This window comes from Eubalaena glacialis, chromosome 19 (assembly GCF_028564815.1).
Source record: "Eubalaena glacialis isolate mEubGla1 chromosome 19, mEubGla1.1.hap2.+ XY, whole genome shotgun sequence".
In the NCBI taxonomy this organism is placed as follows: domain Eukaryota; kingdom Metazoa; phylum Chordata; class Mammalia; order Artiodactyla; family Balaenidae; genus Eubalaena; species Eubalaena glacialis.
In genome coordinates, this window is record NC_083734.1 from 43236649 (window position 1) to 43259494 (window position 22846).

The 22846-nt window shown below is 53.6% G+C and overlaps 1 protein-coding gene across 4 annotated transcripts in view; it reads left to right on the forward strand.

The window, feature by feature from the left end:
* Positions 1-22846, forward strand: part of ACLY (ATP citrate lyase) — a 42855-nt gene that overhangs the window by 4418 nt on the left and 15591 nt on the right. The window contains exons 2-19 of one of the 4 annotated variants that reach the window (XM_061176533.1): positions 1029-1210; positions 2399-2521; positions 4239-4301; positions 4757-4947; positions 5412-5491; positions 6635-6765; positions 7563-7681; positions 8288-8424; positions 9261-9322; positions 11250-11367; positions 13353-13507; positions 13958-14048; positions 15135-15164; positions 15596-15706; positions 18305-18446; positions 18732-18900; positions 20662-20766; positions 21959-22155. In XM_061176533.1, the coding sequence (XP_061032516.1) occupies positions 1052-1210; positions 2399-2521; positions 4239-4301; positions 4757-4947; positions 5412-5491; positions 6635-6765; positions 7563-7681; positions 8288-8424; positions 9261-9322; positions 11250-11367; positions 13353-13507; positions 13958-14048; positions 15135-15164; positions 15596-15706; positions 18305-18446; positions 18732-18900; positions 20662-20766; positions 21959-22155 (2183 nt within the window). In that variant the 5' untranslated portion in view covers positions 1029-1051. The remainder of the gene's footprint in view (positions 1-1028; positions 1211-2398; positions 2522-4238; positions 4302-4756; positions 4948-5411; positions 5492-6634; positions 6766-7562; positions 7682-8287; positions 8425-9260; positions 9323-11249; positions 11368-13352; positions 13508-13957; positions 14049-15134; positions 15165-15595; positions 15707-18304; positions 18447-18731; positions 18901-20661; positions 20767-21958; positions 22156-22846) is intronic. The other 3 variants (XM_061176535.1, XM_061176534.1, XM_061176536.1) reach the window with 3 other exon arrangements.

Genomic DNA, 22846 nt, shown 5'->3' on the forward strand with positions numbered 1-22846 from the left:
ACCCGTGTCCCCTGCATTGGCAGGCGGATTCTTAACCACTGCACCACCAGGGAAGTCCTCCCCCCCTGCCCCCGCCCAACCCGCTTATTAATTAGGCTTCTTGGACAAGTTATCTTAACCCCTCTGAGGTTTTATTCCTCATCTAAGAAACAAGGCCATAAATCTCCATGTCCCTCCCAGGGCTCACATACATGTGACCAAGGATGGTTTCTGCCTCTTCTCCCAACTCTGGCTCAGTTAGAAGTGACCAGTATGGGTGGTCCCCAGAGAGGCCTCTGTTTTGCTCTAAATTAGTAGCTGGATGACTCAGTGGGGTGGGTGGAATGCACTGAAAGTCCCAGTTCCCCCAGCCTGTTTCTGCTCTGAACTTGGGTGGGAGTCTAGTGTCCTGGGAAAAATGAGCTTTGACGTGACTCTTCCTCTTTGCTCCTTGGGGGCTTGGTCCTGCGTGAGGCTAAGTAGACTTGCTCGCCCAGCCTTCAGGCTGGTGATGTGTGTAAGAGTGTGAAGTGGGTGAGTCTGGGTGTGGGGGAGACCAAACGTGGAGGGCGTGTAAGGCCAACATTGCACAGTTTGGCTGTGTTCCCCACAGGTCACAGAACCAAAGGGTGTGTTTCAGTGTCTGTATGTCCACCTTGGCTGGGACTAGCGCTCAGGTTTGTGTCACATCCCTGCTATTCCTGGTCTCCCCTCCGGCTTCCTTTGTGCCAGGATGAATGTGGTCTTGGGTGAGCTAGTTTTCCCAAAGGGAGTGGAGGCCAAGAGTCCCTGGGGAAATAAATGCCACCTTTGTTTTTCTCCACCATCTTTCCTCATCCATCATTTCCCGATCCTCCTTCTATGATGTTAGAAGTGCTGTTTGAGATCTCCCTTCCATCCCTCCTCCTGGGGCAGCCCTCTTCTCCCTCGGAGAAGCGCTGAGATCTGGTTTTATTGTCTGGGGGCAGCTGGGCGTGAGTCTGCCCTGCTGGAGAAGATAGCGCCTCCATCTCCCCAGCCCCTCTGACCAGCCCCTCTCACCCCACCAGGTAGAGCAGGGCCCTCCGCAGCAATGTCGGCCAAGGCGATCTCCGAGCAGACAGGCAAAGAACTCCTCTACAAGTACATCTGCACCACCTCGGCCATCCAGAACCGGTTCAAGTATGCCCGGGTCACCCCTGACACTGACTGGGCCCACCTGCTGCAGGACCACCCGTGGCTGCTCAGCCAGGTGAGCCCGCCCCCCCCCCCCCCCCCCGCCTGAGCCCCTCCTCCAGGCCCAGAGTCCCAGGAAGAGAAAGCAGTCGGTTTGCTGGAGATGTCCCCCCGGGGCATGTGATGGCAGATGGCCTGCAAGGGTGGGCAGGGTGCAGGGAGCTGAGCACGTTTTTGTGTTTGGCCCCGGGCCCTGCATGCTGAGGTCCCCTGGCATGGAGTACAGAGCCTGGATTGGAACTGGACAAACCAGAGTTCAGATGGCAGCTCTCTACATATTAACCATGTGGCCTGGGGCAAGCCATTTCACCTCTCTAGAGTTTTAGATTCCCCATCTGTCAAATGGGCATAACACTCACCCTGTGAGTTTAAGGATTAGTAACAATGTCTGGAAAGTATTCAGTGTGCTGCCTGGCACTTGGTAGATGCTCACTAAAAAACATCCACCCTATCAGGAATATGTGAGGGCCATGAGGAAGTGTGACGTTGTACTTTGGGTAGAATGGCTGGTGGGATCCACCCTGGAGTAGAGGCTCCTCTCTGTAGATCTCTGCAGGGCTATTGTTGGGACGGTGTCTGGAAGCTTAGACTTCTTTGGCAGGTCCCAGAGGGCGGGACCGGGACCAGTAGGGGGAGGCGTTCAGGGATGCAGGTTTCCTCCCACCATGAGGCAGCCCAAACCACAAAGCGAGCTGCCTCCGGAGGCGGTGAACTTCCTGGTACTGGAGGTGTGTGAGCAGTGGCTAGGGGCTGCTTGTTGGTCTTATAGACGGGGTTCAAACACAGGGATCGGGTTGACCAGATGTCCTCTAAGGTCCTTTGTCACCCCAAGGCTCTGTCTCCGTTCTTTGTTTTGAAACACAGGTGCTAGTCCATATTCTGAGGAGTTGAATGAAGCTAGGATACCACATAGGGAGGGTAGGGAATCACTTACTCATTCAGCAGGTATTCAGTGAGCACCTGCTCTGCCAGACCCCATCCTGGGTGAGGATGGCTTTAGATTCCTGGTTGTTAAAAGAAAGATGTTGGCTGGGGTAGGTGAGGGAAGCTTCTGGGAGTTGACCTTGAAGGTTGGGTGGAATTCGCTCTGGGGGTGGGGTGGATTGGAAGCCACCAGGCTATGCTGTGCTTTGGGTCCCCAAACTGTCACCTCTTACTCTACCCTATCTTTCCTTGCTGTAAATTCAAACCCCTCTTATTCCAGAGCTTGGTGGTTAAGCCAGACCAGCTGATCAAACGGCGTGGAAAGCTGGGCCTAGTTGGGGTCAACCTCACTCTGGACGGAGTCAAGTCCTGGCTGAAGCCACGGCTGGGACAGGAGGCCACAGTGAGTCTGGGTGTAGGATCGGGGTGGATGTGCTGTGGTAACAGAAGCAACTGTGGTCGCCTCCAGATCAGCAACCCTGTGGGTCACCCCCATAGCCGGTCAGAGTGCAGCCTGGGGAAGGCAGGAGCCCAGCAGAGCTGCCTTAGGCAGCAGGGCCGCCTTGGTGCTCATTCCCAGCTCCCCTATCAGGGAATGGCAAGATGTGCTGTACAGGTAACCCCAGTACAATTTGAGAGCCAGGCGGAAATGGTCTGTTTCTTTAACAACAGTCGTGGAGATGGGACTCTGAGAACTATTCTGGGAACTCCTTTCTTTTCAGTTTCCAGAAAGGGTAGGGTAGCTTGTCATGACCTGCGTATATAAGTGGGTGGGTAAAAAGAAAAAAAAACTTGTAGAAGGGAGATGCAGAATCATTTAGGCAGAAACGTTCTTGGGCCAAGAACCGAGGAGGAGGAAACAATAATACTGAAGAGTAAACTTAATTCTTGCCTTCTCCCAGCTCGTTGATCCATTTCAACTCTGTAGATGAGATAGTTAGAGTGGAATATGGCTTAGGAAGGCTAAGTGATGCCCAGAAATAAAATTGCATTTCTTTTTCTTCTCCCAAAAGGAGCTGGAGAACTGAAGGGAGGGAGTAGGCTGAGGCTTGGCTTATCCTGGGGAGGATGTGCTGTCCGTACCTGGCTTTGTCGCATCTGGGGTGACCATGGACCAGGGTTGAGCTGTTCTCTAACCTGGTTGCCCGGGAGTAGGATGAAGATGGTGATGGAGCCATCTTCCTTTTGACTGGCCTTCCTCAAATTAGCTCTTCACGTTAATTTCCCAGTTTCTGGCTCTCGTGGGTAAAGAGGGATCCTTGAAGTTATACACAGGCCTGGGGGCAGAGGGATCTTGACCTCTGTGCCCCCAGGCCTTTGGGGAGAGGACAGCAGGGTTGGGGGCTGAGCAGTGTCCCCAGGGAGGTCCTCATGCCTCCTTCTCCTCAGCTGTCTGTTGGGAGGGGGATGTCAGGGACCTCTGAGCTGGCAGCAGCGTTGACCCCGGCAGGAGCAGCTCATTACCTCTGATGGATCACTGTCTGGTCCTGACTCAGCAATGACGCACGCATGGGTGGGCGGGGGCTTCGGGACACGCTGGGAGGGATGAGGGCTGTCTCGCCTCGGCTGCTGCCAGGGACCCACTCAAACTGATTAGCTCTGCAGGCCTGTTGTCCTCAGCCGGGAAAGTCTGTGTGGAAAAGTTTTCCCTGTCAAGCTCCCCTCTCTCCCCACTCCGAGCCATTCCCTTCGCCTAGACTCACGTTCTGGGGCTGGGTCTCCCTGCCTGAGCTCTGGGATAGATAGCCTTGATTTGTCTGAGCGCTTTAATTTGTGGCACAGCAGAGGGGGAGATGCTCCTGATCTCTGCTTTTGGGGGCGGGGCGATGTTGCAGCTCATTTATCATCCTCCAGAGGAGGCAGGAAAGAATGTGTGAGGTCAGTGTTGAAGTGTAGCTGGCACGAGGTGGTGGGTGGAAGAGGAGATCTCATGAAGACTTCTTGAGCCCATTGCCCTGGTTTCTGGAAAGATCTCTTCCTGGCAGGTGTAGTGGCAGTAGTGCTTGGGCCCCGCCTCTGATGGGAGGGCGAGGTGGAGGGACCAGAGGGCGATCCTTCCTCCTGCCCTGCGAGCAAGACATGCCTTCTGGTCTAAGCTTTATCTCCCTCAATCTCTGTAGGTTGGCAAGGCCAGAGGCTTCCTCAAGAACTTTCTGATCGAACCCTTCGTCCCCCACACTCAGGTATGTGTGAGGTGGCTCCAAGCTGGGTCTTCTCCCTCTGGGAGCTTTGTGCCTGTTGACCCTAAAATGATGAAGGAGAAATCAAGCTGCTGGAGAAAAACCAAAGGGACCGGAGTCTCTGAAGCGGTGCTAAGGGTTTGAGGGTGCTGCGGAGCAGGGAGTCCAGAGATGAAGGAAAGGGCTTAGTTTGCAGCAGGAAGGAATCAAGGCTGGTAACAGAGGGGACTTCCCAGTGCTGGGATGAGAAGGACTTGAAGGCAGGGCCCCTTCCCCCAGAGCAGGTCACGTTGGCTCAGTCTGGACTGTCAGCCAGCAAGGCAGTGGCCTCTTGTCTCTTGTCCTCAAGGGGAAGATGGTGACCTGCTCTTACCTGGTGAGAGGTGTCTACGGGGTTTTAGAAATGATACCACCGGGGTTGGGCCCCTCACCCACGTGGTGCTCTCTTCCCCCGTAAGGAGGAGGAGTTCTACGTCTGCATCTATGCTACCCGAGAAGGGGACTATGTCCTGTTCCACCACGAAGGTGGGGTGGATGTGGGTGACGTGGACGCCAAAGCCCAGAAACTGCTCGTTGGTGTGGACGAGAAGCTGAATCTTGAGGGCATCAAGAAACACCTGTTGGTCCACGCCCCCGAAGACAAGAAAGAGTTGAGTGAGAGGGATGGCAGGGAGGTGGCAGCGGAGGAACGGGGAAGGCCGACAGCCCTGGGCACAGAGTGGGGAAAGCAGAGTGGTCTTCCCTGTCTGGGCACCCACTACACCGCCCCCGCATCTGGCCGGAAGGTGGGGAGCAGGAGGCAGGCACAGCCACTCCCCATCCCCAGGAGGGATGCTGGGGGTGGAGGGGAGGCCAGCTCAGACTGAAATGTGCGTCAGCGTCCCTCACCTCCGTGCCCTGTCTGTCTGGCGCGTGTCCCCCTCCTGCTCCATGCCTGACAGCTCCCTTCCGCCTCAGTGGCTGAAGAGTGATGTCTGGGGAGCGGGGTTTGGAGCAGAAAGTGAGGGGTGAGCGGGGTGGGTGTTGGGAAGTGGAGCTGTCAGCGGCAGTGAGAGATTGCTACTGAGCCCACTCCGCCACGGATTGACAGTCCCTCTCTGCCTCCCCCTCTAGAATTCTGGCCAGCTTTATCTCCGGCCTCTTCAATTTCTATGAGGATCTGTACTTCACCTACCTCGAGATCAACCCCCTTGGTAACTATCTCTGCTGGGGTGGGACAGGGCAGAGTCCCACTACCTATGGTAACCCTGGCCTTGACGTTCCGAGGACCAGACCCCCACTTGCAGGGGGCAGCGCAGACAGCTGTGCGTGGGCGGAGGGATCTCCAGGCTCCTGTTCCTGAGCTCTCAGGAGGCCACAATCATTCCTCTTTTCGCCAACTCCAGTTTCTTTCTTTCTTCTGTGATGGGGAAGTCCTGGTTATGATCTGGCTCTGCTCTGTGGCTCTTCCTGCCAGTGGGTTAGGCTGTTCTACCAGGAGCTGAGCTGCCCCTGCATCCGCCTGACCAGTCAGACCCTTCCTTCCCCTTGGTGCCTCGGAGACCCCCTCCCCGCCTCCCCCTCCAGGAGTTGGTCCATCATTGACCCCCAAGGCTGGAAAGACCTTGGCGAAGCCTCTCACGCTGTGAAGGAGGCAGGTGGCGTGGGCTGGCTCTGGCCAGGGCTTCTTAGGGCAAAGTCCTGATTCAGATTCCAACTAGGGATGTAGCCCCTCTAATGGACCAGATGGCTCTGTGCTGACTTAATTAGCTAAATGGCCCTGGGGGAAAGGGAAATGGACTCCAGTGAGGCGGGAGTAAATGAATCCTGCTGGCTGGGGGCCCAGAGTGCCCACGGCTTCCCACTTCTCGCTGGACCCTAGGAGACCCTGGTGTGTGCACCCAGGGGCCTTAGAGACTGTGCCTTAAACACTTTTTTTTTTTTGAGTTCTGATAGACTTTATTATTATTATTTTTAACATCTTTATTGGAGTATAATTGTTTTACTTTTTTTTTTAAATAGCAGGGTTGTGGTGGATGAATAGTTAGACATTTAAGGCATAGAGTATAGCATTTTATAAAAATGCTTAAAAATTGCCATGGCAACTGAAACAGACGTTCCTGCCCTATTACCTACAGGTCAGGGAGGGGGGACTGGTCTTGTAGAATTTGTTTTTCCTTGAATGGGGGAAAAGCTGTGTCTCCATAAGGACCAATCTGGTTTCTTGTTGAGCTAGAGAGTTGTTAGGCCTGGGTGGTCCCCCATGGGTGTGGTGTGTGGGGAAGTCTGGAGGGGGTTGGAGGTTGATGGTCATCTCTGCTAGGGCCCATGTCTGAGTGCCTGTTCTTTTTTTAAAGTGGTGACCAAAGATGGCGTCTACATCCTTGACTTGGCAGCCAAGGTGGACGCCACCGCCGACTACATCTGCAAAGTGAAGTGGGGTGATATAGAGTTCCCTCCCCCCTTCGGGCGGGAGGCTTATCCAGAGGTAAGACTGGTTTGGGGAGGAGATGGAGAGTGAGGGGGACCGGCAGGGTGGGGGGGTGACTGATCTCCTATGAGCATTTGGCAACCCTTGTGGGCTATATATTTGGCAGGAAAGGAAGGCCAAGTGCCATTTAATTTTTTTAAAACCCTGGAGGAGGAGGGTGTGAGGGTCAGCCAAGCCTCTGAATCCCGGCCGGAGATCCTTTTAGACTCCCCTCTCAATCAACCTCCCTGGGCTCATGACCTGATTTGTTGTTTCTCAGTAATTCTGAGTGGCTCCCCGAATCCTGTCAGGAAGGTAGTTCTCTCGGCCACTTGCTGAGAATTTTAATTGCTCCTTCCCACCCCATCCTCTGAGAGGTCCTCGCCACAGGATCAGGCGTGTGTGACAGAACCCAGGTCAAGGGAAGAGGCTGGTCTGGGGGGAGGAATGGGGCCTGGGGGGCGCGGCACGGGATGAGCTAGGCAGGCAGATGCTGGTAGTGGGGGCCATGGTAGAAGCAGAGTGACATAGCGAGGCCTGGGACTTGGGCAGAGAGCCAAGGACTTGAAGTCTGACAGAAAGGAGTTGGGAAGTTTGTCTCCAGGCGGTGACTGGCCGTGGGTGGTTTGGTACTTGGAGACAGCATCACGTTTTGTCCCAGGCACATGAGGCCCTGCACAACCCCTTCTCCCTGACGCTGTGAAGGCAATGGAGGACCTCTTCATATGACTCCAGGAGAAGGGGAGGGGTCCTGGGATCTATGACCTGGTGAAGGGTGTGCCCCCACGGCCCACCTGTTGCTGTCTGGCCCCTAGGAAGCCTACATTGCAGACCTGGACGCCAAAAGTGGGGCAAGCTTGAAGCTGACCTTGCTGAACCCCAAGGGGAGGATCTGGACCATGGTGGCCGGAGGTGGTGCCTCTGTCGTGTACAGGTGACTGAGAGGGCTGCTGAGGGGTTGGCGGCCGGGTCCACCTAGGCTTCCCACGTGTGGCCTGGATCAAGTCGCTTCACCTCGGGGTCTCCAGTTTTCCCCCTCGGTGCAGAGCAGAACTTGTGGGGCATCCCAGAGGGGCCTACACAGTGTCTCTGCAACCTTCTTCTTTGCTTCAAAATGAAGTTATTAGTTATAATTCTTACAATTAGTGATATGTGCTCCATGCGAAAGTACAACAAATACAGAAAATGAACCAGAAGGTGAATGGTGCTTGGCTGTGTCACCACCCCTCCCCCTACCAGGTCACCACGGTGGGTGTCCTTCCAGGTGTTTTAGTGCCTGTATGAATAGTCATACTTTTACACGTCATAGAAGTGTGGGGTAGGGCTGGGAGGATGCCCCCCCGGGAGAGTCTGATGCAGGACAGTTAACCTTCAAGTGTGACTTGTTTGGGCCTTGAGGGTCTGAGGTCCGAGAGGTCAGTTCCATAGGCTGCCCAGCCTCAAAGGCTTCAGGAACGTCTGCGTGGCCTCCCAGGCACCAGGCTGCCACCCTCTGCCACTCAAGTTGGAGCCAGCACTGACTTCCTTGTCTCCCTGGCAGCGATACCATCTGCGACCTAGGGGGTGTCAACGAGCTGGCGAACTACGGGGAGTACTCGGGCGCCCCCAGCGAGCAGCAGACCTATGACTATGCCAAGACGATCCTCTCCCTCATGACCCGCGAGAAGCACCCTGATGGTGAGACACGCGCTCCTTCCCCGGACAGCCCAGCGTCCTCAGTGGGAACAGCTTTGGCTGGGCTGTGAGGCACCAAGGTTTTCCTGGTCCTTTGCAACCTGGGGCTAGTTATTTAACTTCTGGACCTCAGTTTCCCTGACTGCACAATGGGCAGTGACAGCGTCTGTCAGACTGGGGGCTCCGAGGGGGCAAGGAAGGGATGGATATATAAAGCCCTATGAGCAGGTGCAAGCGGGGAGGTGGTGGTGGCATGCTTTTGCTGACTGCTATAACGCGGTTCTTAGCGACTCACTTATACATTTATTGTCTGGGCTGTGTGATTCCCAGCTTTCCTATATCACCTGTCCTGTGTTTTGGGACTACAGATACCAATTCCCCTTCCCTTGAGCCAGATAGAGATTCCCACCAGGGGTATCCAAAAACCAAGCTGGGTTTCTAGATGCCAGCTAGGAATGATGTAGAGATTCTGTGGGTTCGAGAATTCCCTGGCGGTCCAGTGGTTGGGACTCCGCACTCTCAATGCCAAGGGCCCGGCTTTGATCCCTGGTCAGGAAGTAGGATCCCACAAGCTGTGCGGTGCAGCCAGAAAAAAAAATTGAGATTTTTCTGGGCTTGGATTAACCACCTGCTTGGTGACATAGGTTATGGAGAGTTGAGCTGATGACACTGAACGGGCATCAGGAGAGACCAGCTTGCTCCCCCAGCCTCTGCACTGGTATCTCCTAACAGCTGGGGGACGCTCACTCGGGAGAGAGCACTCCCTCAGTTGGATTTCTGGTATGACGCCCAAGTCTACCTTTCTAACCCTTTTTTGACTTCTCTTGCTCCAAACCCAGGCAAGATCCTCATTATCGGAGGCAGCATCGCCAACTTCACCAATGTGGCCGCCACATTCAAGGTAACCAGCTGCAGGGGAATGTGGGTGGGTTGGGAGCAGGGAAGGGAAGTTTCTGGGCAAGTAGGTTCGAGACAGAAGCAGGTTCCCATGAATTACCCAGTCCGGGGAGGGGCTTTTTTTTTTTTTTTTATAAATTTATTTATTTATTTATTCATTTATTTTTTGGCTGTGTTGGGTCTTCGTTTCTGTGCGAGGGCTTTCTCTAGTTGCGGCAAGTGGGGGCCACTCTTCATCGCGGTGCGCGGGCCTCTCACTGTCGCGGCCTTTCTTATTGAGGAGCACAGGCTCCAGACGCGCAGGCTCAGTAGTTGTGGCTCACGGGCCCAGTTGCTCCGCGGCATGTGGGATCCTCCCAGACCAGGGCTCGAACCCGTGTCCCCTGCATTGGCAGGCAGATTCTCAACCACTGCGCCACCAGGGAAGCCCCGGGGAGGGGCTTTTGACCTAGGGATGCACAAGACACTGGGATGGATCTGGATCCGAACCTGTGTGTTTCTGGGCAAGCAGCTAACCCTCACTGGGCCATAATTCTCCCATCTGAAGTGTGGGGAGAAGGGGAATTTCTGCCTTCCCCCCTTTCACGACCAATTCTTCAAAAACTGGCTTGACTGATCTCATTTCCAACACTCCATTGAAAGATTCTGGGTTCTCTGCACCTCCTAGTGTTTTGTTTCCCAATCATCTGCCCCTTCTCCAAAAGGTTGGCATGAGGAAGTCTCTGATGCCCTGGGGCTTCTGCTCATCCAGCCAGAGGCCCGTCAGCCTGGGTCCCTGTGCACAGGTCAGGGGCGTGGGCCCCAGTTTAAAGAAAGTGTGACTGCCAGTCAAGAAGCATGACAGCTAACGTGTCTCGAGACTCCTCCCCTTCAAGGTGGCCGCCTCAGGAGGCCACTTATCCCATCCTGTCAGGTGCTCACTGAAGCCCTTCAAAAGAGTGTCTTCCATCTGGTAGTTCCACATAAACTTTGAAAATAATGCATAAATAAATGTCAGTCTTGAAAGTCTGAGCTCTCGAGAAGTAGGGGACCAGGAGGGGACCAGGCCTCGCCAGTCCTGCCTAAAACAGGTCCCTAATTGGACCTGATTCAACAAACAAATCTGACACAGGTGAATCAACAGCTTTGTTTTAACTTCCGAGCAGCCTGTAATAAAGGCAGTGCCGTCGATAAGGGCGGTTACGTCTGGAGCAGGAACTGTGTGTAGAGTTTCCCATGAAATGCCATGAACGACAGAACTTAGACTCAGCAAACTTGCCTTCCATCTGGAGAGACAAAACTGGTCCACACCTGTACCTGCTTCCACGTTACCAAAGTTGACACCCATTGCAATGCTTTTCCCCCAAATCACTTGAAGAAGCTTTTGTAGGACTTTGACATTTAAGTAGACTATGTCCTGATCACCCTGACAACTCTTGCATAGGACCTCGGTATAGAGTTTCCCCCAAAATTGCAATAAGAGAACAAGAACGACTACAGATGGGATAAGAGAGACCAGCAAAGCCCCACTGGCGTTGGAGGCCCAGCACCCCGCGCATCGAGGGGTGTCACTGCTGGGTGCCCCATGTTCTCACCTCAGCACCATGAACAGTGGTTGCTTGTCCTGGGCCTTTGGGTTGCTTGTGTGTGCAATACGTGTAAAATTCTTGAGTGCCAGGGCCTGCTGTGCTTTGTGAGAAGCCACCCTGGTTTTCTCGTTTTGTTTTGTTTCTGGCTGTGCCGCGTGGCTTGTGGAATCTCAGTTCCTCGACCAGGGATTGAACCTGGGCCGCGGCAGTGAAGGCGCTGAATCCTAACCACTGGACCACCAGGGAACTCCCAGCAGCCCTTGTCATCTACACCCTGGGACATTTGTTTCCCATGGTTATAAATGCTTGCTTTATGGCTGCGTTCATTCTAGTCACATGTCTGTTGTCCCTTGCTGCTTCCAGGGCATCGTGAGAGCGATTCGAGATTACCAGGGCCCCCTGAAGGAGCATGAGGTCACGATCTTTGTCCGAAGAGGTGGCCCCAACTACCAGGAGGGCTTACGGGTGATGGGAGAAGTCGGTAAGATGGGGAACCTTTTCTGTCTCTCCCACCCTGAGTGTCATGCCTCCTCGGGATTCCTGAAAGAGTCAGTCTTCCAGTGCCTCCGTGCCCTCCCTCCCGCCCCTGGAGGTGCAGCTTGCCTCTGCTGCTGTTCTGTGCCCTCCCGACACAGAGCACCTGACCGAAACCTAAATTCAGAATGGGCAGGAAGGCATTTCCATTCAGCTGTTCGTTTAGCAAATAATTGTGGAAGGCCTGCTGTGTGCCGGGCCCCGTGCTGAACCCTGGGGTCACAGCCACACGCGACAGATGACGGGCAGCAAGCCCTCGTGCAGTTGAGGACAGTGGCCGCAGCATCAGGCGGCATGAAGGAAGACGAGCAGGGGGAAGGGGGGACGTCTGTTCATCTAGCATCTGTGGGAGGGGACAGGGCAGTTTTAAATGAGGCAATCGGAGAACGCTTGACCAGAAAGGTGGCATTTGAGCAGAGACCTGGAGGAGGGAGCAGTCAGTGGCGACTGTCTGCCGAGGAAAGGGCAAGTCCCAAGGCCCTGGGGTAGGACCAGCTGGGAGGGCTGAGGGACTGGGGTCGGGAGAGCGAAGGCAGGGAGTCCGGGGATGGAGACAGAGAGGCCAAGGGAGCAGATATGCGCGGGGCTAGAACAGGTCCCGTGGGCACTTGGCTGTGACCCTGGCAGCTGCTGGAAGACTGAGTTGAGGAGTGACACCATTTGACTTAGGTTTGAGAAAGTTGTTTCAGCTGCTGGGTGGAGACAAGACCAGAGGGCAACCAGGTCGAAGCAGGGGGACCACCTAGGAGGCTGTGGCAGCCTCCAGGGCAGAGTGGTGGCCTGGACTGGGGGGCGAGGGAGGGAGACAGTGGTAAGTGTCCAGGCCCCGACCGCTGGTGGCCTGGATGGAGGGAGGGGTCCGGTAATTGATAGAACCGAAGGGAGTTGCCCCTCGCTGAGCTGAGGGCAGAGAGGGTGTGGGTCCATTTTGGTTTCCTTTCTTCCTTCTGCATTTTGGGCGTCTCCTGCAGGCTCCTGAGACCTCAGACTCAGAGCCGTCAAGAACTTGGGCACCACGTCACATCAGGGAGGACTAAGATTGGGTCTCCCTGAGTTGACCTGATAGAACCAGCAGCTTTGGTCTTGAGTGAAGCGCAGCCCCGTCATTAAGAGCAGTTATGTGTGGGGCGGGGGGGTCAGGGTGAGGAGGATATGAGACACTCCTGCTCGGAGATCACGCCCTCTAACTGGAGAGACAGAACCTTTCCACCTTCCCGTTTTCCCAAATCTGCTATCCATGGCAAACACTAACCCACCTAGATCACTTGAAGTGGTACCAAGTCCTAGTTTTCACCTAAAACCGTGGACCTGCCATGCACGTAGCCCTCGGAACAGCACAGTGAACGTTACTCAGTCATGCCTGGGACGTTAAACTCATGGGACAATGAACAAGTAAACAGCGGCTGGAACAAGAGTCTGTTTCGTGGGGATCTACAGGCAGGGAGGTGTGGAGGGGAGCGATTGTCGAGGTCAGGGAAGGCCTTTCCCAGGAGGTGGCACTTGAGCTGAGCTGAGTGACAGCCAGGTGACAGCTCCATGCAGAGGAAGGAACAGGGCCAGAGCCCTGGGGAAAGGAGCCCGGCTGTTCAGGAACAGAGGCTGGGCCTGGGTGGCTGCAGTGTGGTGGCCACAGGCGACAAATCTGGAGGGGGTTGGAGAGCCGGGCAACGGGAGGAGCGCAGGCTCTCATGATGCCTGTGGTCACTGGAGAGTGTCTGTGAAGCTGTTTCTTGCTCTTATTGGCAGGTAACCTTTACAAAGTTTTGTTTGGTGGTGAAGATAATGACCACCAACTTCTGGGATAATTGGTCTTGCACAGAAAGCGCCAGACATCGGGCGGGCTCTAAAGGGGCCTTGCCAGAGTCATGTGGCCTTCCTTGCAAGGCACTTATTAGGAGACTTGAACCATGGATGCTTTTCCGTCCCTCACAGGGAAGACCACTGGGATCCCCATCCATGTCTTTGGCACTGAGACTCACATGACGGCCATTGTGGGCATGGCCCTGGGCCATCGGCCCATCCCCAATCAGCCGCCCACAGCGGCCCACACTGCAAACTTCCTCCTCAACGCCAGCGGGAGCACGTCGGTAGGTGCCAGTCTTCCTCTGCCGTAAAGCCTGCAGAATCATCTTTGTTGCCCCTCATATCCCATCCCATCCTGGGCACAGTCCCCAGCTTTTTGGGGGCATTGGGGAGGTATGGGGAGAAGGTAGTATGTGGTTGGTTTCTGTGTCTCTGCCAGTTTTTTCTGCCCTATCAAGGTAGTGTAATGGAAAGACCAGGGATTTTTTAATCTGACCTGAGTTCAAGGGAGGAACCTTGGTGGGTATCGCCAAGAGCCTCAGTTTGCTCACCTGTAGCTTGGGGACAATACTAATTTCTGTCTCAGAGGGTTGTTAAATAGTTCTTTTGGAAGCAGCTTGTAGAGAACAGAGCTGTGCATAGTTCTTGTTACCTGAGTTCTTTGGGGCCTTAATGACCAGTAGCTTTTTTCCCAGCTGTTCCCTGCGACTGTTTCTCTCTCCTTGTCCCCCCAGACTCCAGCCCCCAGCAGGACGGCGTCTTTTTCTGAGTCCAGGGCGGATGAGGTGGCACCTGCAAAGAAGGCCAAGCCCGCCATGCCACTAGGTAACTCCCTGCAGTTTCAGGACTCTCCTGTCCCCCTTCCCTTCCTGGGCCCCGCTGGGTCAGCAGAGGTGGATGGAAAGCGGTTTGGGCTTTGCTTTTGGGCATGGTGCGTGGGATGGGAACAGACACGAGGAAGTGGTGGCTGGAGCCTTCCCCGTGGGCTCTCCTGGTGCAGAGGGCCCACGCTGCGCCTGGGTCACCCCACTCCCCATTGTCTTCCCCTCCGCCCCTTTCTGTGGGGTGTGTGAGCTGGGCAGGGAGGCTGCGGAGGAGACAGGGTTACAGAAATACCAGGTGGGGGCAGGGTCCCTCAGACTCTCTTCCTGAGTGGACGGCAGGAGCCCGAAGCTCAGAACGGCAGAGAACTCCCACACCCACGCCCCCAACCATCCTGGGGCTCTTACCAGGACATTCCCTTCCGGTGAGCCCACCGCCAGGGCACACACTGTCTACCAGCCCGTCTGTGCTTTGCCTGCTCGTCTGTCCCTCCTGTGATTCATCAGAGACATGATCCCTGCCAGCCAGCCCTTGCGACCAGCACTAGGTAACCTGTGTTAGTTACCACTGGGCTGACATGGCCTGTGCGGCCTCTTCCTGGGACGGACAGAGCGTGCTTAAGGCATCTTGTGAAATAGTGACTCTGGCTCCAGGCACTCAATATTGGAAGCTGCCGCCCTGCAGTCCCCAAACCGGCAGCTTTGTCCACAGCACAGAATGACAGGTCCAATCCCTCGGCCTAATCATCTCATTGTGCTTCATGGGGACAAAACAGGTTAAGAGGGTGGGACCGGGCCCTCTGTCCCTCTGGAGGGCCTGGGCCTTTGGTGTTCAGCACACCCTCCAAGCCTTGGTGCTTTTGCTCCTCTCTGCGCTCTGTGGTCCTTCTCCCCTTCTTGCCTCCACTCTGCTGATTGGGGGTCTCTCTTCTGTTGGCCTTGCTCCTGTCTGTTGTGAATAGACAAGAGACGGTGAGTGCAGCAGCCCTGCAAGGCTTGTCCATGGACCCCTCCCTGTTCCCACCCACTCCCTCCAAAGCCTCCAGCCATCAGCGGGTCACTCAGTTGCCTTGGTCATTTTCTTTGACAGATTCAGTCCCAGGTCCAAGATCCCCGCAAGGTAGGATGCCCCCAGCTCCGCGTGTGGCTTGTTAGCGGGTTACAGTCTTACGGTGTGCTTTGTCTCCCCGTCCCCGGTGGGTTGCAGTGTTGTCTGGTATACTTTCTGTCCCTGCCTTGGTGTGGCCTGCCCCAAGTCCTAGTCTTCGCTCTCCCTTCTTTCCCACCCCTGCTTATTTCACACCCCCGCTCTCCTTGCCGTGGGGCTGTGACTCCCTACGTGGGAGGGGGTGGAGAGCGCAGGAGGGGCAAGAGCCAGGCCCACAGCCTTGGAGAGTGGGGTGGAGCCGAGGAGGGAGGGTCCTCCGGGGAAAGAGGGAGCCATGGAAACTGAAGGGGGAGTGGCAGAGCCAGCGGGCCAGGAGGGGAGCCACTGACCACCTGATTTTCATCTACATCCCGTGATGTCCTCGTTTTCTTTTCCCACCTCAGCCTCACCACCGCCGACTTCATCCCAGACTCCCAGCACCAGGGACAAGTTCAGATTTCTCTGGGATTTGGGTGGAAGACAGAATGGAGAAGGAGAGAGAGAGACCCGGAAGGGTGTGCAGTAAATCTGGCGGAGGGGCTGGGCTTTGTCTGGTGTGTGAGGTCACTGTTTAGCAGGGACATTTTCTGTGTGTGTTCACACACACTGTACACGTTCATCTATTGACCGAGGTGAATAGGTTCATTGAGGTGAATAGGTGAATCAGTTCAAAGTGTCAGGGCCTCCATTTACCTTTTTGACATTGACAGCTGTGAGAGATCCCCCGCTCTGGGGAAGGGGAGTTTCTGGTGAAGGGGGGTTTCGTAATGATGACCTCTGACTCCTTGCTAAGAAGAGGAAAGGGGTAACTAGGCAAGGTCAAGTAGCCCTTCCTCCCCTACCTCTGGCAGCATCCACTGTTACCTAAAAGACCAGACCTGAGGCTGAGCCCTGCGCAGAAGGACAGAAGGAATGGGGGCAGACTCTCAGTGAGAGAGCTCTTGGCTGTGGAGGGTGGAGGTGGGGTTTAGACTTACTGTCCTGAGCGGTGCTGAGACGTGGGAGAGGAAGGAGGGCGGTGGATCAGGAAGGGAGGGTAGATTGGGCCAGGACAGCAGAGCCAGTGGAGGCGCCTGGTGGGGGCTTAGCCCCGGAGCACAGGTTCTCTCTGGGGCCTCCATCTGTGCTGCCGCTGGGCTGAGGATCGCCACCTTCAGCTTTGCCTTCTCTGTGCTCTGAGAGCTCCAGTTCTGCCCCCTTTCGAGCTGGAAGTGCGGGTGGGTTCGTAGAGATTCCAGGCCTGTCCTGATTTCTGTAGCCTCTCGGGTGGACAGACGGGTGTATGTGCACATGCGCTCATGCTGACTCTTGGGGGTGTGGGTTCCCCGAGGATGGGGAGTGGTGGGGCGGTGCTGGCTTTATATCCCTCCTCAGTTGCACAGTTGAGCTGCATCTCAGGTTAGGACAGAATCCTGGCTCTGATGCTAGATGACCTACAATCTTCGTCATTTGGCAACTCTGGCCTTCAGTTTTCTGGGGCTGGAAAGTGAGGGAACTGGATTAGGTGGTCTCCCTTGTTCTGTGATCTCATGTCTTGTTGGAACCCAGATGGGTCCAGGGCATGGTAAATCCCGGGTGTTTGCACCATCAGGAGCCTTCTGTCGTGAGAAGCTTATGGCTGTGATGAAAGAGGCAAGCCTGCGTAGGGATGAGAATCTTACATGCCTTGGGAGACTGGTCTCTTTTAGCCAACCTGTGCTAGTACAGTAGGTTAATTAATACCAATGCCCCTGAGTTCTCTGCATTATTTTCCTTGGGGGAGCTGAGAACCTTCCCTGTGGGCTACTTTTCTCCAGCAGAAAGCAGGAGGGTCAAGTGACCTGCCTGTCTGGGGTGACAGCTCAGAAATGCACTTCCGCCAGCTCTTGTTGTTCCCCTCACCCCTTTCCTGACGCCCCTTTCCGCCCCTTTCCTGCCGGCCTGTCCAAGAGCATTGTTCTGAGCAGGAAAGAGCCACCTGGGAGGAGGCTGTGGGGAGAAGGTCAGGTGGAAGCTCAGTTAGGATAAGGCTACAGCAGACCTCTTCATTGGACCTACGCTGACCTAGAATCAAGAGGATTCAAATCCTGTCCCGAGCTGGCTTATGTCCAAATTCACAGGTGATAAGGATTGTTGGGGAGCCGTTTGAAGTCTTGTGGTAGACAACAAGGTCCTACTGCATAGCACAGAGAACTATATTCAGTGTCCTTTTATAAACCATAGTGGAAGAGAATATACAAAAGAATATATATATGTATAACTGAGCCACTTTGCTGTACAGCAGAAATTAATACAACATTGTAAATCAACTATACTTTAATTTTAAAAAGTCCAAGGGACTTCCCTCGTGGTCCAGTAGTTAAGACTCCATGCTTCCTAAGTCAGAAAGAGAAAAACAAATATCGTATATTAACGCATATATGTGGAACCTAGAAAAATGGTACAGATGAACCAGTTTGCAGGGCAGAAATAGAGACATAGATGTAGAGAACAAACGTATGGACACCAAGGGGGGAAAGTGGTGGGGGGGTGGTGGTGGGATGAATTGGGAGATTGGGATTGACATGTATACACTAATATGTATAAAATAGATAACTAATAAGAACCTGGTGTATAACAAATAAAATTAAATTAAACAAAAACAAAACAAAACGACTCCATGCTTCCACTGCAGGGGGCACAGGTTCAATCCCTGCTTGGGGAACTAAGATCCCGCATGCCCACGCCCCCTGAAAAAAAAAAAGTTAAAAAAAAAAAAGTCTTTCGGTCACCCAAATTGGGAGAGCTTAACATTTTTTTCTGGTGACTTTAAAAATAATTGATCAAGCCCTCATTTGCATATACAAACCTTTCCTGTGAAGTTGAGCAGGTCCTGTAGGAATTCTGCTGTCTGTTCACTGCTGAGCCCTTTGCCAGCCAGGCAGGTCCTCTCAGTTCATTTTGCGCTCTCTGCCACCTCTTTCCAGAAGAAATCTAGGCGCCTCTTCCCCCCAGGTTCTCAGAGTTCCGTCTTCTTGACATTCCTTTGCAGTTTTGACGCGTCGCCCTCGCGGGACGTGGGGCGTGGAGGGGTCTGGCAGGCAGCCCCCGGGGGGGTGTGTTCTGGGTGTACTCGCTGTGTCTCTGCCCCCCAGGAAAGAGCGCCACCCTCTTCAGCCGCCATACCAAGGCCATCGTGTGGGGCATGCAGACCCGGGCCGTGCAGGGCATGCTGGACTTTGACTACGTCTGCTCCCGCGACGAGCCCTCGGTGGCTGCCATGGTCTACCCTTTCACGTGAGTCGTGCACGGCAGGGAGGCTGGATGCGGGCGCCGAGCGGGATGTCCTCATCCCATCTCCTCCAGCAGCAGCACAGAGCTGGGCGAGCCCTGGATTGTCCCCTTTGCCCGAGAAGCATCTGCCCACCCCAGACGTGGGCGGTCGATGTTCCTGGGGGATCTTTTTCCCCCACAGACTAAACTCTTTGAAGGCAGACCCTGCCTTTCCGCCTTCCGGGTGAAGCCCCTCCCGAGCCCTGGCAGGTTAAGAGTGTCCTGATCCCTCCTCTGCCTTCCTCACAGCGGGGACCACAAACAGAAGTTTTACTGGGGTCACAAGGAGATCCTGATCCCCGTCTTCAAGAACATGGCTGATGCCATGAAGAAGCACCCGGAGGTGGATGTGCTGATCAGCTTTGCCTCCCTGCGCTCGGCCTATGACAGCACCATCGAGACCATGAATCACGCACAGGTAGCTCACTGCGCCCTGGGGTGGGAGGCAGGGGCACCCTGAATGGCGTCCGCTGCGACAAAGGCCTTGGGACTCGGGACTGGCCAGTGATTTGGGGGATAGTGGTTGGAGACCTGATCTTCAGGAGGCAAGGTAGTCACCAAGGGTAGGTGGGCTGCTTACCCGGGCTGGGGAAGAGTCAGTCCGGGGTCGTCTTCCTCCACCAGGTCCTCTCTGTGCTGAGACTGGCTTTCAAAACAGGATTAAAAGCACTTTTTTTGCTTATTGTAAAATTGTTACATATTTATTATAGAAAAGAATTAAATGCTGATAGTAAGAAGAAGAGGGTAAATACCTCAAGTCTCATTTCCCAGAAATATGGTTGCTGACCTTTGAGTACATCCTTATTCACACCTTTTTCTGGGTTTGAACAAATGGAATAACCCTGTATCTGTTTTATAATCCTTCAGTGACTCTTTCCACAGCAATACTTACCAGCAACATCATTTTTGCTTTTTCAAGTCTCATGATGAGCATACATCCTTGTTTCCCCAGCGTAAATGTCTCGAAGTCAAACTGCTGCATCAGAATGTGCAGATTTGAAAGCCTTTGATCCATCCTGCCCAGGTGCCCTCCAGGAAAGTCCAGAAATGGGGATGTAAACTCCCATCACTAGTTTGAGAATGCCTGTTTCTCTGTACCCTTGCCAACACTGAACGCTTGGACGTAAAGAACGTATATACTTGACAAAATGATAGGCATTCTATTTAATTTGCATATCTTTGATTATTAACTAAGATGAGCTTCTGAAAATATGTATTGGCCATTTGCATTCTATGACATGGCCTCACCTCCTTTTTTTCTGTTGAGGTGTTTATCTTTTTTGTTACTGATTTGTAAGAGCCCTTAGGGATTAAGATATTGATTTTTCTGTTCAAAATTATTGTCTGATCCCAGACTGGCTTACTTCAGTTTGTGACTGGAGTAAACTTGTTTTGATATCTAGATGAAGCAAAAAAGAAAACACATCTGCTAAAAATGAGCGGCTTTTCTAGTTTAGAAGAGAGGTTGGTGAACTACAGTGCAAGGGCCAAACCCAGCCCCCTGCCTGTTGTAAATAAAGTTTTACTGGAACACAGCCATGCTCACTCATTTACATATTGTCCATGGCTGCTTTTATGCTGCAGAGGCAAAATTTAGTCATTACCACAAAGACCACATGACCAACAAACCCCAAAACACTATCTGGCCCTTTATAGAAAAAGTTTGCCTTGGATCTTTCCCGCCACCCCCCACCACCCCCTCTGGCTTCTCCCTCAGCCCACTCTCTGGTCCAAGTGTGGAAGCAGCTTGTTTCTATCAAGGTTTTGTCCTGTGGGGATGCATAGTCAGAGCCTCAGAGGGCACAGCAGGGATAGCCCTAGATAGCTGCTTTATGATCCGGCACCTGGACAGGTGGGAAACAGGTGGGGCTGAGTCTCATGAGTTTTTGGATAGGTGAGAATATAACAGTTTTGACTACAGCAAGTTTTCAGAAACATTTGTTCCTACTTGGTTACTGACTCACTCTGGTGTTAACCAATGGAGCGCAGTTTTGGGTGCCTCTCTTTGGGGGGAGGGTTGAATGATCAGGGTAGGAACAGAGGCCTGTGGGAAGAAGGGGGTGCATATTGTTATCATTACTCCTGGAAGGGGGCCTGGGAGATGGGTTCTGGAGTGGTCGCTGCCTCGACATCCCAAGTGGTGAAATGATAACGGGAAGGGACTGTCCTCGTGCTCTAGATCCGGACCATCGCCATCATAGCTGAAGGCATCCCCGAGGCCCTCACGAGGAAGCTGATCAAGAAGGCGGAGCAGAAGGGAGTGACCATCATTGGACCTGCCACTGTGAGCATCCCTTCCACTTCTGGGCCCACAGGAAGCTCATTGCTGACTCTACTGTCTCCCATCTAGTTTGAAAAGATTGAGAGAGTACCTGTTGAAAGTCAGTCTGTCCATTTCCAGTTAATTTTTTTTTTCCGGCTGCGCCATGCGGCCTACAGAATCCTGGTTCCCCAACCAGGGGTTGAGCCCGGGCCCCGGCAGTGGAAGTGCTGAGTCCTAACCACTGGACCGCAAGGGAATTCCCTGTCCGTTTCCAGTTAATTTTTAAAGGGCTCTCTCCGCAGACCATATCACCTTTACAGTTTTGAGGGGCTAACAAGATTTTTTTAAGTGTCCACCCTCAGACAACCATTGCATGGTCTATGATTATTCTTTCAACTGTAAACCAAAGAAGAATCTACCTAGGGACCTTATTTTTGACCCAAAGGCCTTTACATAAGAAAAAATTGCCCCGTGAATGTTTTTTGTTTTTGTTGTTTGTTTTTACTTAGTTGTTGCATTAAAAATTTGGCTGAAGCTAAGAATTTTTTTTTTTAACATCTTTATTGGAGTATAATTGCTTTACAATGGCGTGTTAGTTTCTGCTGTATCACAAAGTGAATCAGCTGTATGTATACATATATCCCCATATCCCCTCCCTCTTGCATCTCCCTCCCATCCTCCCTAACCCACCCCTCTAGGTGGTCACAAAACACCGAGCTGATCTCCCTGTGCTATGCGGCTGCTTCCCACTAGCTATCTGTTTTACATTTGGTAGTGTATATATGTCCATGCCACTCTCTCACTTCGTCCCAGCTTAACCATTCCCCCTCCCCATGTCCTCAAGTGTAAGATTTTTGAGCTAAGCAAGGGAACCTTTCATCTTGGAGGTAGAGGGTGATCTTGAGCAGAGGTGTACACTTGCATCAGACACCTTTACTGGGTGCTGTTGCCCTTTTGGAGCAAAAAAGGCGACCTAACCCTGAGTATACACCTCCAAATCTGCAGTCGTAAGCCACGTTTTACCAATAAGGCTCCCTTTTTTCTGTGTGATGTCTCTTGATGGGGAGAAGAGAGTCTTCCTCAGCAGGAAACCTGACATGCAGGTGCTGGCCAGGGTGGGCTGGGCAGGTAATCCCGGGCTCTGTGACCACCCCCCGAGCTCTATGGTCAATCAGCCCGCCCTCCTCCCTGACCGCGGTTTCCGCTCCTGCAGGTTGGTGGCATCAAGCCCGGGTGCTTTAAGATTGGGAACACTGGCGGGATGCTGGACAACATCCTGGCCTCCAAGCTGTACCGCCCCGGCAGCGTGGCCTATGTCTCGCGTTCAGGCGGCATGTCCAACGAGCTCAACAATATCATCTCTCGGACCACAGATGGCGTCTACGAGGGCGTGGCCATCGGCGGGGACAGGTGATCAGCTGAGGGACAGGGCGCTTGGTCCTCTATCTCTGCTCGCCGCCCGCCGCTGAGTTCCAGGCACATAGGGATGTTGCTTAAGTCCATAAAGTGGGGCATCTCTTCTCTGTCTCAGGACCAACATGAGCATAAGATCAGAAAATACAGAAAAAAACACAGAAAGGTGTTTTAAAAGGTGTTTGGGCTTTGGGGGTAATTCTGTTTGTTGTCTGAGTTGTGGCCGGAGGGTGGCAGCAGAGTGCAGTGCTTAGCAGGGCTCATTCTGAAATCAGACCCCGGGGGGTTCAAATCCCAGTTTCCCTGTTTGGGGGGGTGCGGGGTGGGGGCAATCCTGGGCAGATTACCAACCCTCCCTAGACCTCCATCAACCTTACATAGCAAACGGGTAAAGTCAGTCCCTACCTCCTGGGGTGGTTGGAGGATTAAATGAGACTAACACAGGGCCTGGTGCTTAGTTAGTACTCAGTGCTAGTTGTAGTTAGTAAGAGTGAAAGGAAAAACTGTTCCGTTACTCACTACCGTACTCACACTTCTGGCCACAAATGTGGCCAGATTTTCCCACACGAAGCAGTTCTCTGATTCTCTGCAGACACCAGCTGGAGGTCCTACAGTTCAGTTCACTTCTCACACTCTACTTCGAGATAGCATCATAGCGTCAGGTTCCACAGGTTCGGGGCTCAGTCCC